Below are 15,545 nucleotides of genomic sequence, written 5' to 3' on the forward strand. Positions count from 1 at the left end.
AGTCCCTTGACATGCTAAACATACACTCACTCCACACATTCTCCTGTGCAATCTACATGTACAAAACCTTGTTCCTAAATGCTAATGTTGATCTGAAACTTTTTCACTATTTATTTAATAGAACTAATGAGCACCATACCGGAAATAAATATCGCTTATATATCCTCAGAGTAAGACTAAATCTGTGCAAACACTCCACGCAAATAAAAGGGCCCAATCTTTGGAACTTTTCTCACTGATAAATTAAAAAAGTTTCCAAACCATGCCTAGTTCAAAAGTAAAATAAAAAAAAAGAACCTTATTTCATCCTCATAGTTTCCAACATGGTGCTTCAAACTCACACTGGATCTTTTACAACCCCTACTTGCCTACTTTTTGCCTAATTCTTTATGTAAAAGGAATATTAATCAAAACACAGAGCATTAGCATTAATTAGTGGTTTTACTTTATTACTTTTTCATGGTACAGGCAAACACTTGCTAAGAGAGGTTTTTATAGAAACTTAATAAAAGGATATCCTGATTTCATTAATTACTTTACCCTGACTGACATTTATAATTATTTAAGCCTGGCTGGCAATGTTTTTTTTTTAAATCCTGGAAAATCACAAATTTTCCTGAATTTTGGGGGTTTCTCCTCCTCCCCCATATCTGGGGTTGATGAATCATCATCAATTAATTCTTTGTCTAACTGCCAACAAACTCACCCTTAACATTGACAAAACGTTTTATATTCTGTTTGGCAATAAATCCTCTTATCATATAAATCTCAAAATAAACAATACCCAAATTTGTAACAAATTAGATGGCAAATTCCTTGGCTTTCTCATCGACCACAAGCTGAATTTCCAGGGACACATTCTAAATATATCAAAAAAAGTTTCAAAAACTGTTGGCATTCTTTCTAAGATCAGATATTACGACCCCGCCCTGCCCTGGTGACTCTCCATTACTCTCTCATCTATCCATATCCCAACTATGGTATTTGTGCTTGGGGTTCTACTACCCAAAATCATTTACGTCCTCTAATTACTCAACACAAAGCTGCTATTAGGACAATATCCAACTCTAGCCCCAGACATCACTCGGTACCCCTACTCAAATCTCTGAATATGTTAGATATTAAATCACTGCACATTCTCTCATGTGTATTATACATATATAAAACGCTGAACTGTAATGCCAATCCTGACCTCAAAAGATTCATTGAAGGTTGTAACAGAACCCATGAGCACCACACCAGAAATAAATACAGTTTTGGTATTCCTAGAGTACGACTTAATCAAACTAGAAATGCTCTTCAAATCAAGGGACCCAGAATGTGGAATGACCTTCCCAACCATGTTAAAGACTGTACCTCTCTCAACCAGTTTAAGATAAAAACGAAGCACTACCTAATAAATTCCCTGTAACCTACCTTACCTCTCTGTTGTCAACCCATGTCTGTTTTTTTTTTTCAAAACAACGCTGTTTGAATGTAATTGTCTGTAATAATTTGTAATGGTATTTGTGCTGCTTTTTCAGCCATGTTCCCTCCTCTTTTACCTCTATTTTTATTTGTTCTCAACACATTTTATTCTTTATACCCATTAGTATTAAGCTTTAGTCATTAATGTTTTTCCTGCCCGAAACGCTTTGCGTAATAGTGGCTTTAGGCATTGTATGTACTAGCTCTATCTATTAATCCAACAAACTTTGTAAAATCTCTTGTATGTATGTACCTTACCTAAATAAACATTTATTTATTTATCTGCTGTATTCCAGATTCTTCCATGTCTGTTGTCTTGTCATTAGCAGATCCAATGCCATTAGAATCTAGAAAAGATAGAATATATATTAATAATAATAATAATAATGGAAAAAATATATAATAAATATATAATTAAAAATGAGAAAATTCCATGTTATAATTCGCTCACATCTATAAGTAAAAATTTAACTGCAAGCATCAGGAAGAAGGGCTCCAATGTTGAAGCCGGCTGATCAACTATGAACCATTACTTTTTGCTCTATAAACACTGGCCAATAATAAGGTCAGTGTTTTCTGCTATGCAAAGTATCTAGTATGGCAAACACACACTTTCCCAAGGGAGGAAGGTATTAAATGTTTGATATGCAGTACCTAGAACACCTGGAGTCATAACATAATATTGGACACAGTATTGTTTTCTAACAGGAAGATGAAGTGAAACAAATCTACTTAGTTTTCATGATAGAGTCACAGATATATTACAAGAAAAAGGTTGTTCGATTTACTGTCTATCTAAACCTAAAAAAGCTTTTGACAGTCCCACACAACATGCTGTGCACTACACACAAGGGGCATAACTAGCTGACCCTCCAAAGAATACCTGATCAACCAGGCTGTGATTCATTCGTCAGGCTACGAGCAGCCGCGTCAAACAGCCTGGTTGACCAGTCCAGCAACAAGAAGGCCTGGTCGACGACCATGGGAAGGCTAAGCCCCGGAAACACTTATAAAGGTAAGGGTGGTTTTAGATAGTAAGCTACTGCCAGAGGAACAAAAAGCTCCTCTCACATAGTAAGAGGAGCTTGTGCATTACTTTACAACTTCAGACTTGCTTTTAATTATAAAGATGGTGAAAGACTAAAGAAAATGTTCATGACTTTTGTGAGACCAAAACTGGAACATGCAGCAGTTGAATGGTACCCAAATCTCAAGAAGCACATAAATAAACTTGAAAAGGTGCAACGGTATGCAGAAAAACATGGCTCCTGGAACTGAAAAACAAAGAGTTACGAGGCGACACTAGAGGCGTTAAACATGCCATCAGTAGAAGATAGAAGAAATAGAGGTAATATGATCACCACTTACAAATTACTAACAGAAATTCTTCAAATTGATATGCTATATATGCAAATGCAAATATGCTGTGCTTACTATATTAACCTGCAATTTTAAATGGGATACATGTACTGTATTGTGATTTGTGTATTTGTACTCAATGAATTTGTGCGCCCCTTGAGGGACTTGAAGTGGAGGGGTGTAGAAATAGCCTAAGCTACTCTATCACTTTGAGATGTATTTTTTTTCTTGTCTCAGTAAACTTACTTGAACTTGAAAGAATTACCACGTAACAAAAGTAGGACCCCTTGAGTATTTAAAGAGTTGGTTAGACATATATATGAATGAGATTGGGTGGATATAAATAGGAGCTGCCTCATATTGGTTAATAAGCCTTCTGCAGCTATCTTAATCATGTTCAGTTTTCTGCCTTATTCAAAAGTAAAACCCAAAAATACCTAATTTCATCCTCTTTTACCTACCTACCTAGTGCTTCAAACTCCCACTGTATGTGTGTGTGTGTGTGTACTCACCTAATTGTACTCACCTAATTGTGCTTGCGGGGGTTGAGCTTTGGCTCTTTGGTCCCGCCTCTCAACTGTCAATCAACTCGTGTACAGATTCCTGAGCCTACTGGGCTCTATCATATCTACATTTGAAACTGTGTATGGAGTCAGCCTCCACCACATCACTTCCTAGTGCATTCCATTTATTAACTACTCTGACACTGAAAAAATTCTTTCTAACGTCTCTGTGACTCATCTGGGTACTAAGTTTCCACCTGTGTCCCCTTGTTCGTGTCCCACCCGTGCTGAAGAGTTTGTCTTTGTCCACCCTGTCAATTCCCCTGAGAATTTTGTAGGTGGTTATCATGTCTCCCCTTACTCTTCTGTTTTCCAGGGATGTGAGGTTCAGCTCCTTTAGCCTTTCCTCGTAGCTCAATCCTCTCAGTTCCGGGACGAGCCTGGTGGTATACCGCTGAATCTTCTCTAACTTTGTCTTTGTCTTTTCTTATTTTTGAAATATGTAGTTCAACTTTGTCTTTGTGTAATTACCTAAGTGTAATTACCTAAGTGTAGTTACAGGATGAGAGCTACGCTCGTGGTGTCCCGTCTTCCCAGCACTCTTTGTCATATAACGCTTTGAAACTACTGACGGTCTTGGCCTCCACCACCTTCTCACTTAACTTGTTCCAACCGTCTACCACTCTATTTGCGAAGGTGAATTTTCTTATATTTCTTCGGCATCTGTGTTTAGCTAGTTTAAATCTATGGCCTCTTGTTCTTGAAGTTCCAGGTCTCAGGAAGTCTTCCCTGTCGATTTTATCAATTCCTGTTACTATTTTGTACGTAGTGATCATATCACCTCTTTTTCTTCTGTCTTCTAGTTTTGGCATATTTAATGCTTCTAACCTCTCCTCGTAGCTCTTGCCCTTCAATTCTGGGAGCCACTTAGTAGCATGTCTTTGCACCTTTTCCAGTTTGTTGATGTGCTTCTTAAGATATGGGCACCACACAACAGCTGCATATTCTAGCTTTGGCCTAACAAAAGTCATGAACAATTTCTTTAGTATATCGCCATCCATGTATTTAAATGCAATTCTGAAGTTAGAAAGCATTGCATAGGCTCCTTGCACAATATTCTTAATGTGGTCCTCAGGTGATAGTTTTCTATCTAGAACCACTCCTAGATCTCTTTCTTTATCAGAATTCTTTAAAGATTTCTCACATAATATATAGGTTGTGTGGGGTCTATGTTCTCCTATTCCACATTCCATAACATGACATTTATTAACATTAAATTCCATTTGCCAAGTGGTGCTCCATATACTTATTTTGTCCAGGTCCTCTTGAAGGGCATGACAATCATCTAAATTTCTTATCCTTCCTATTATCTTAGCATCATCAGCAAACATGTTCATATAATTCTGTATACCAACTGGTAGATCATTTATGTACACAATAAACATCACTGGTGCAAGAACTGAACCCTGTGGTACTCCACTTGTGACATTTCTCCATTCCGATACATTGCCTCTGATTACTGCCCTCATTTTTCTATCAGTCAGAAAATTTTTCATCCATGATAGAAGCTTACCTGTCACCCCTCCAATATTTTCCAGTTTCCAGAACAACCTCTTATGTGGAACTCTGTCGAAAGCCTTTTTTAGGTCCAGATAGATGCAGTCAACCCAGCCATCTCTTTCCTGTAATATCTCTGTGGCCCGATCATAGAAACTGAGTAAATTCGATACACAGGATCTTCCTGATCGAAAACCATACTGTCTGTCTGATATTATATCATTTCTCTCCAGGTGTTCTACCCATTTAGTTTTGATTAGCTTTTCCAATACTTTCACTATTACACTTGTCAATGATACAGGTCTATAATTGAGGGGGTCTTCCCTGCTGCCACTTTTGTAGATTGGAACTATGTTAGCCTGTTTCCACACGTCTGCTACGATTCCTGTACACAGGGATGCCTGAAAGATCAGGTGAAGTGGAATGCTGAGCTCAGATGCACATTCTCTCAGAACCCATGGTGAAACGCCATCTGGGCCAGCTGCTTTGTTCCTCCCGAGCTCCTTTAGCATATTTTCCACTTCATCTCTAGACACCTCTATCCGCTCTATGTTGTTCTCTGGAATTCTTATTGTGTCTGGTTCTCTGAAGATTTCATTTTGTACAAACACACTTTGGAACTTTTCATTTAATGTTTCACACATTTCCCTTTCATTTTCCGTGAATCTGTTTCCCATTTTCAACCTCTGTATATTATCCTTTACCTGCAATTTGTTGTTTATGAATTTGTAGAATAGGCCCGGTTCTGTTTTACATTTATCTGCTATCCCTTTTTCAAAATTTCTTTCTGCCTCTCTCCTTACTGCTGTATAATTGTTTCTCGCATCTTTGTATCGCTGGTATGTTTGGGGGTTTGGCCTCTTCCTATACTGATTCCATTTTTGTGTCTTTTGGTCTCTTGCCCTCTCACAATTTCTGTCGAACCAATCCTGTTTTCTGGTCCTGCATCTCTGTTTTGGTATGAATGTTTGTGTGCCTTGTGTGTGTGTGTGTGTGTGTGTGTGTGTGTGTGTGTGTGTGTGTGTGTGTGTGTGTGTGTGTGTGTGTGTGTGTGTGTGTGTATATGTATATGTATATGTATATGTATCTGAAAACTCACACCCCAGAAGTGACTCGAACCCATACTCCCAGGAGCAACGCAACTGGTATGTACAAGACGCCTTAATCCACTTGACCATCACGACCGGACAAAATGAGGTGATAGCCGAGGCTATTTGAACCACCCCACCGCCGGCACTCGGATAGTAATCTTGGGCATAGCATTTTACCAAATCACCTCATTCTTTGGGGCACACGTGAGGAACACACGTCTGTTTTTGTGTTCCTCACGTGTGCCCCAAAGAATGAGGTGATTTGGTAAAATGCTATGCCCAAGATTACTATCCGAGTGCCGGCGGTGGGGTGGTTCAAATAGCCTCGGCTATCACCTCATTTTGTCCGGTCGTGATGGTCAAGTGGATTAAGGCGTCTTGTACATACCAGTTGCGTTGCTCCTGGGAGTATGGGTTCGAGTCACTTCTGGGGTGTGAGTTTTCAGTTGCATATTGTCCTGGGGACCATTCAGGCTTGTTCGCATGTATATGTATATATATATATATATATATATATATATATATATATATATATATATATATGTCGTACCTAATAGCCAGAACGCACTTTTTGGCCTACTATGCAAGGCCCGATTTGCCTAATAAGCCAAGTTTTCCTGAATTATTATTTTTTCTCTAATTTTTTTCTTTTGAAATGATAAAGCTTCCCATTTCATTATGTATGAGGTCAACTTTTTTTTATTGGAGATAAAATTAACGTAGATATATGACCGAACCTAACCAACCCTACCTAACCTAACCTAACCTATCTTTATAGGTTAGGTTAGGTTAGGTAGCCGAAAAAGTTAGGTTAGGTTAGGTTAGGTAGGTTAGGTAGCCGAAAAACAATTAATTCATGAAAACTTGGCTTATTAGGCAAATCGGGCCTTGCATAGTAGGCTGAGAAGTGCGTTCTGGCTATTAGGTACGACATATATATATATATATATATATATTAGTATATTTTGGTAGCAGTCTTTCCTGTAGACATATATTATTAAATATGACCGAAAAGTAAGATTAATAATTCTAACACGAATTTTCTCAATCTTTCGTACATTACGCTTCACTGTTGGAGGTAAATAAAAAATCACTTCTCCAAAATTCATTTTTATTTCTAGTCTGACGCGACACGGGCGCGTTTCGTAAAACTTATTACATTTTCAAAGACTTCACAAATACACAACTGATTAGAACTTGCGTTTCTCTGATTTTATATCTACATTTGAGTGAGGTGGGAAGGGTGATGTGGCATTAACACAAGACAGAACAATAGGGGATATTAATAGGGTATTAAAAGTATCAACACAAGACAGAACAGAAACAATGGGTATTGAATAGAAGTGTTTGTAGAAAGCCTATTGGTCCATATTTCTTGATGCTTCTATATTGGAGCGGAGTCTTGAGGTGGGTAGAATATAGTTGTGCAATAATTGGCTGTTGATTGCTGGTGTTGACTTCTTGATGTGTAGTGCCTCGCAAACGTCAAGCCGCCTGCTATCGCTGTATCTATCGATGATTTCTGTGTTGTTTACTAGGATTTCTCTGGCGATGGTTTGGTTATGGGAAGAGATTATATGTTCCTTAATGGAGCCCGGTTGCTTAACGATGCATAAGCAACAGGGCTCCATTAAGGAACATATAATCTCTTCCCATACTAGGATTTCTCTGGCGATGGTTTGGTTATGGGAAGAGATTATATGTTCCTTAATGGAGCCCCTGTTGTTTAATGATGCATAAGCAACAGGGCTCCATTAAGGAACATATAATCTCTTCCCATAACCAAACCATCGCCAGAGAAATCCTAGTAAACAACACAGAAATCATCGATAGATACAGCGATAGCAGGCGGCTTGACGTTTGCGAGGCACTACACATCAAGAAGTCAACACCAGCAATCAACAGCCAATTATTGCACAACTATATTCTACCCACCTCAAGACTCCGCTCCAATATAGAAGCATCAAGAAATATGGACCAATAGGCTTTCTACAAACACTTCTATTCAATACCCATTGTTTCTGTTCTGTCTTGTGTTGATACTTTTAATACCCTATTAATATCCCCTATTGTTCTGTCTTGTGTTAATGCCACATCACCCTTCCCACCTCACTCAAATGTAGATATAAAATCAGAGAAACGCAAGTTCTAATCAGTTGTGTATTTGTGAAGTCTTTGAAAATGTAATAAGTTTTACGAAACGCGCCCGTGTCGCGTCAGACTAGAAATAAAAATGAATTTTGGAGAAGTGATTTTTTATTTACCTCCAACAGTGAAGCGTAATGTACGAAAGATTGAGAAAATTCGTGTTAGAATTATTAATCTTACTTTTTCGGTCATATTTAATAATATATATATATATATATATATATATATATACGTATATATATATTTATTTATTTATTTTACTGACCTCTAGTCAATGGTGTCACAGAATCATTATGTTCAACTGTGAGTTGGTTTAATTTTGCAGCCTCCATCTTCCTCTTGCGATCTGAAAATAAAAATTTCTATTATAATTTAATTATTAAATTATCAGCAAAAATATGTTGGCAATATACCTTTCATGGGAGGTGTGCTTATCATGTATTGGAATGTGAATCTGGCAACAGGCAAGGTAACAAATAATTGTTTTTATATTCAATATTTAACATTTAAACTTATTTTTAGCATAGAACAGTAATATAGTATATAATATAAGTTTATCAGTTCAGATAATAGTGACCCCAAATGTATAACAATGTGGTTAAGAACCTTGTATGCATGATATTTTGTCCAACTAGTCAGAAAAGTTAAACATGAAATGTGAAAGGAAAGGAAAGCAAAACTATGAACTTCATATTTCAAAAATAAGAAGAGCAAAGACAAATCCTAGAGGGTTATTTTATTTATTGCATTAAGGTCTATGCATTATTTTTATTTCATTATATTAAAATATATTACATTAGTATATGCAATTATATTATATTAAATTATATTATATAATATTGCATTAGTATATTCAATACAGTACTTACACAAATGGAAGATATTGCTTATTGATTTACAGTCTGCTGCTGTTAGGCAATCTGCTGGCAAAATGCCTTGAGTAGCTTTATGGAGTCCTTTTTTGTAATAGATGAACATGGTTTCATACCCAGCACCACGCATTTTTGCCATCTGAAAAGAAAGGGTAAAATCCTAATGAACAAAAGGCCTCATGACGATATCGTCTTCATAAAGACATATCTCTTTTGAGAAAGATCAACACTGGGGGATTCTCATACTCAAATTTCCTAACACTTTGGAGGATATATATCTACATTACTTCTTTAAGAGGGCCAGATGTAACAAACCAGGAGCAAATATTTAAAGATCACCAAGCCACAATGTAGGATAGGAAGCAGGTGTTATATATAGTAGGCATCCATCGGTCTCAGGAGACTATGGAGTTGTGCTCTGGTGTCGGCCTGGTCAGGAGTGGCCTCACCAGGGCGCAAAGCCAGGGTAAGTTGATTCGGGGGAGAAGCTGTTACCCAGACAGCAGGTTTGTATATATATATATATATATATATATATATATATATATATATATATATATATATATATATATATATATATATATATATATATATATATACAGTATATATATATATACAGTATATATATATATATATATATATATATATGTCGTACCTAGTAGCCAGCACGCACTTCTCAGCCTACTATGCAAGGCCCAATTTGCCTAATAAGCCAAGTTTTCATGAATTATTTGTTTTTCGACTACCTAACCTACCTAACCTAACCTAACCTAACTTTTTCGGCTACCTACCCTAACCTAACCTATAAAGATAGGTTAGGTTAGGTTAGGTAGGGTTGGTTAGGTTCGGTCATATATCTACGTTAATTTTAACTCCAATAAAAAAAATTGACCTCATACATAATGAAATGGGTAGCTTTATCATTTCATAAGAAAAAAATTAGAGAAAATATAATAATTCAGGAAAACTTGGCATATTAGGCAAATCGGGCCTTGCATAGTAGGCCGAGAAGTGCATTCTGGCTACTAGGTACGACATATATATATATAATTATATATATATACAGTATATATATATATATATATATATATATATATATATATATATATATATATATATATGTCGTACCTAGTAGCCAGAACGCACTTCTCAGCCTACTATGCAAGGCCCGATTTGCCTAATAAGCCAAGTTTTCCTGAATTAATATTTTTTCTCTAATTTTTTTCTTGTGAAATGATAAAGCTACCCATTTAATTATGTATGAGGTCAATTTTTTTTTTATTGGAGTTAAAATTAACGTAGATATATGACAGAACCTAACCAACCCTACCTAACCTAACCTAACCTATCTCTATAGGTTAGGTTAGGTTAGGTAGCCGAAAAAGATAGGTTAGGTTAGGTTAGGTAGGTTAGGTTGTCGAAAAACAATTAATTCATGAAAACTTGGCTTATTAGGCAAATCGGGCCTTGCATAGTAGGCTGAAAAGTGCGTTCTGGCTACTAGGTACGACATATATATATATATATATATATATATATATATATATATGTCGTACCTAATAGCCAGAACGCACTTCTCAGCCTACTATTCAAGGCCCGATTTGCCTAATAAGCCAAGTTTTCATGAATTAATGTTTTTTCGTCTACCTAACCTACCTAACCTAACCTAACCTAGCTTTTTTTGGCTACCTAACATAACCTTACCTATAAATATAGGTTAGGTTAGGTTAGGTAGGGTTGGTTAGGTTCGGTCATATATCTACGTTAATTTTAACTCCAATAAAAAAAAATTGACCTCATACATAGAGAAAAGGGTTGCTTTATCATTTCATAAGAAAAAAATTATAGTAAATATATTAATTCAGGAAAACTTGGCTTATTAGGCAAATCGGGCCTTGAATAGTAGGCTGAGAAGTGAGTTCTGGCTACTAGGTACGACATATATATATATATATATATATACATATATATATATATATATACTGTATATATATATATATATATATATATATATATATATATATATATATATATATATATATATATATATATATATATATATATATATACAAAGCCATACATACATATATATTATTTAATATAAGTGAATTCAATATAATATATTCAGGAAACAACAGTTTTACCTGCTTCTCAATGGCTCTGTAAGCCCGGGAGATGTTGTTTCGTTCTGCTACCTTCTTTCCAATAAGGAGGAGAGATTCTTCCATTTTTTTTTTTGCTTTCCATCCGACGAGCTTTAAATTTGTACCCACATCTCTGGCATTTTGTAGACCGCACATGAACACATTCCTGGCATTCTATGCATCTCATTAGGAATTTTCCTTTCAAACCTACAATGAAATACTTCATATTAAAATATTTTGTTTCCTAGAAGTAGCCTTAACTCTCCATATATATGTTGCTTAATTGAGAAACTGTACTTGCGATCAGTCTCTAGCCTATTGTTGATGTGACAATGTGCATTTAATTTTGAACCTACCTCATTAATACTAACTTGCTGAGATAAATGAATTATGGGTTTTAGTCCCTGAGTCTGCCTGAGGACTAATTTATCGGTATATCTAATGATGTTTTGTAACTAGCTCATCAAGATTGTAACTTGCTTAGCTAAATGAATTGTGGGGTTCAGTCCCTGAGCCCATTATGTGACTCTGTAACCCTTTCCACTACCGCCCACAAGATGGGTATGGGGTGCATAATAAATGAACTAAACTAAACTGTTTGTATGTGGAACACTGCAAATTCATACTAAATTAAAACCTTCTAAATAAAGTTTGATGTTATAATTGTTACCTTTTGAAGTTGTTGGCTGGGCCATGACCAATAGTGCCAATGGATCTCAAAATTGTTGAATAACAATGGAAGAGGGCCACTCCTCTCAGACTCATTGGCACCCATATACGCACACCGCTACCATGTGCTGTAAACAAACACCAGCATTCATGACCCCAAGAATGAAATAATAATTATTTATTTGCCATATAACAAGTTTATATATATATATATATATATATATATATATATATATATATATATATATATATATATATATATATATATATATAAAAAATGATATATATAATGATAAATGTATATATATAATGATATATATAATGATAAATGATAAAATATATATATATAAAAAAAATTATATATATATATATATATATATATATATATATATATATATATATATATATATATATATATATATATATATATATATATATAATCGTTGTTGTTGTGCTTTCTGGGTTCGAGTCCCACTGGTGGGTGTTGTCCAAAGATTGTTAATCTTCACTTGTGGTTTATGCAAGTATAGGCTTATAAGCTGGACACGAGTTCTCTCACATTGACAGTGGCTTGACGAAAAATGCAGACTGACCCCTCACTCATCTGGTGCCTTCGGGAGGTGGAGATGTTTGAGATATATATCTCGAACTATCTACTTCTTTTGTAAGGTCTGATGGCGTAGTGGGTTAAAGCATACTAGTTATGCCAGCTACTGGAAGGTAGTTGTGCTTTCTGGGTTCGAGTCCCACTGGTGGGTGTTGTCCAAAGATTGTTAATCTTCACTTGTGGTTTATGCAAGTATAGGCTTATATATATATATATATATATATATATATATATATATATATATATATATATATATATATATATATATATATATATATATATATATATATATATATTTATATATATATATTTATTTATATATATATATATATATATATATATATATATATATATATATATATATATATATATATATATATGTTTCATTGAATATGACCGCATATTCTGTATTTATTATTTTCTGGTTTAGGGCTTCTATCCCTCTAACTATTTTCTTAGCATCAGGGCTTAATTGAAATAGGAGTTCTCCAAAACTCATTTTCGTACTTTTAAGGTGAAGAAAAGAAGTGATTTACTATAGAGTGTATTACACTTATTTGTATAATTTGCACGACGTTTCGAACCTCCATGGTTCATTCTCAAGTGAACAGATCTTACAATACTAGTTGATTTTATACCCGCATTAGGTCAGGTGATAATACAATGAAGGTGAAAACATGGGGGGATACATAAGGGATAAACATAGGGGCTGCAGAAGGCTTATTGGCCCATACGAGGCATCTCCTATCTAAACACAAAGATTAATCCAGTGTAATTGGCCTGTTATGTTGGACATTGTCTTCTGTGTTGGCATCGATATGTTCTTGTCTTGTCCTTACTCTCATGGTGGGTAGAGTAAATAGTTCCGTGATTTGGGTGTTCATGGTAGGTCGCTCTATTCTTATGTGAATTGCCTCAAGAATTTGTAATCTTCTTGAATCTTGGGTTTTGTCTATTATGCAAGTATTCTTGTTCAACATTTCTCTTGTTAGAATGGCGTTTCATTTTGTTTCGTTTCTCTTGTTTCTCTTGTTCTAACAAGAGAAATGTTGAACAAGAATACTTGCATAATAGACAAAACCCAAGATTCAAGAAGATTACAAATTCTTGAGGCAATTCACATAAGAATAGAGCGACCTACCATGAACACCCAAATCACGGAACTATTTACTCTACCCACCATGAGAGTAAGGACAAGACAAGAACATATCGATGCCAACACAGAAGACAATGTCCAACATAACAGGCCAATTACACTGGATTAATCTTTGTGTTTAGATAGGAGATGCCTCGTATGGGCCAATAAGCCTTCTGCAGCCCCTATGTTTATCCCTTATGTATCCCCCCATGTTTTCACCTTCATTGTATTATCACCTGACCTAATGCGGGTATAAAATCAACTAGTATTGTAAGATCTGTTCACTTGAGAATGAACCATGGAGGTTCGAAACGTCGTGCAAATTATACAAATAAGTGTAATACACTCTATAGTAAATCACTTCTTTTCTTCACCTTAAAAGTACGAAAATGAGTTTTGGAGAACTCCTATTTCAATTAAGCCCTGATGCTAAGAAAATAGTTAGAGGGATAGAAGCCCTAAACCAGAAAATAATAAATACAGAATATGCGGTCATATTCAATGAAACATGTTTGAAAGAAAACCTGCTGCCAGTATACACCAATATATATATATATATATATATATATATATATATATATATATATATATATATATATATATATATATATACATATATATATGTATATATATATATACATATATATTTCATTCGCATATAGTCCTGGGGACCATTCAGGCTTGTTCGCATATATATATACATATATATATATATATATATATGTTACGAACCCGGATCCAGCGTCCGAGCCCGGAGCAGTGACGACCGCGCCATCTGTGGGTCAGCTCCCGAAACCCCCTCCAAACGGACGACGACACCTGGTGAGGACGACATGTACTGGCCTCGAGGGCCAGTTTCCAGTCTGGTTCAGCGCTCAACACAGCCGCTGCTGACCTCTGGTGAGGTGGTGCTCAGACACCAGCGCCATCTATGGAGTGGATAGGTGGGCGTTTGTGTCTGAGCCTGTAAGTGAGGTGCCTTAGTGTGTCCCAGTTATTGATGACGTGTCTGCTTACAGAGTCGACCTGGGACTGCTGTGATGGAAGTTGAGTCAGTCTACCCAAGGCAGCCGTCTCCATACCTTGTGCTTTGCTGCAGCAGCTGTGAAGTCGTCCCCCGGAAGAACACTGTGGTGTTACCCTGCCAGTGGAGTGGCAGTAGAAGGATTACCCGGGAGCGACTGCTGGAGACGATTATTCACTGGGGTACTGAGGACAGGAGAGTGATTGGTGGTATCACACGAGGCTCCTGTCTAGGGCGTTACCCTAATATCGTTCGTGGAGTGGCCCGACCAGCGTTGCGGGTCCGGAACCTGCCAGCAGACCTGCTGGATTTGTGGTTGACGGCCTCCACGGCGGTGCCCCCAGTGGACCTGTGTTTTGGCTGACCTGTGGCCAGGGTAGGCTCAACTTCTCAGAGAATTCGTTGTGAGGCCACGAAGAAGCACCGAGGATTTAGCACCGAGAGCGAGGATCCAGAGTCTTCAGCAGAAGACTACAGTGTATTTCCCCTGTAAATAAGTGTTTATACCCCTCCCCCTGTGCACTCTTTTATATATTATTTATTTGGTGATGGGAACAATTATAGTCTTAAGTTCTTAACTTTCTTTCCCTACCCCCTTTAAGTTACTTGCGTCACGGATCACATCCCTTGAAAGCCACTACTGGCTTGGGGTCGGATACAACTTCCTCTAACAACATCAGAGTAAGAACCCTGTTGCGTCCCGAGAGGGCCGTAACAATATATATATATATATATATATATATATATATATATATATATATATATATAATGTCGTACCTAGTAGCCAGAACGCACTTCTCATCCTACTATGCAAGGCCCGATTTGCCTAATAAGCCAAGTTTTCATGAAATAATTGTTTTTCGACTACCTAACCTACCTAACCTAACCTACCTTTTTCGGCTACCTAACCTAACCTAACCTATAAAGATAGGTTAGGTTAGGTAGGGTTGGTTAGGTTCGGTCATA

At 36.4% G+C, this 15,545-nt stretch overlaps 1 protein-coding gene across 1 annotated transcript; it reads right to left on the reverse strand.

The window, feature by feature from the left end:
• Window positions 1-450: 450 nt before the first annotated feature.
• LOC123755557 (uncharacterized) lies at window positions 451-11,932 on the reverse strand. The gene is made up of 5 exons (XM_069328174.1): window positions 11,812-11,932; window positions 11,142-11,348; window positions 8,995-9,136; window positions 8,391-8,471; window positions 451-1,814 (listed from the first exon to the last, which is right to left on the reverse strand). Exons 2-5 carry the CDS (start codon window positions 11,295-11,297, stop codon window positions 1,738-1,740), a joined length of 456 nt encoding a protein of 151 aa, XP_069184275.1. The 5' UTR covers window positions 11,298-11,348; window positions 11,812-11,932; the 3' UTR covers window positions 451-1,737.
• Between the last annotated feature and the right edge of the window lie 3,613 nt (window positions 11,933-15,545).

This window comes from Procambarus clarkii, chromosome 20 (assembly GCF_040958095.1).
Source record: "Procambarus clarkii isolate CNS0578487 chromosome 20, FALCON_Pclarkii_2.0, whole genome shotgun sequence".
In the NCBI taxonomy this organism is placed as follows: domain Eukaryota; kingdom Metazoa; phylum Arthropoda; class Malacostraca; order Decapoda; family Cambaridae; genus Procambarus; species Procambarus clarkii.

What these genes read in the sequence shown, in the direction of transcription:
- LOC123755557 (XM_069328174.1), bottom strand. Translation starts at nt 11,297, where the DNA reads ATGTGCGGTCTACAAAATGCCAGAGATGTGGGTACAAATTTAAAGCTC. An exon ending in ACAGAGCCATTGAGAAGCAG is followed by an intron (nt 9,137 to 11,141) that starts GTAAAACTGTTG and finishes CTTTCTTTTCAG; the next exon opens with ATGGCAAAAATGCGTGGTGC. An exon ending in TGTGACACCATTGACTAGAG is followed by an intron (nt 1,815 to 8,390) that starts GTCAGTAAAATA and finishes TATCTTTTCTAG; the next exon opens with ATTCTAATGGCATTGGATCT.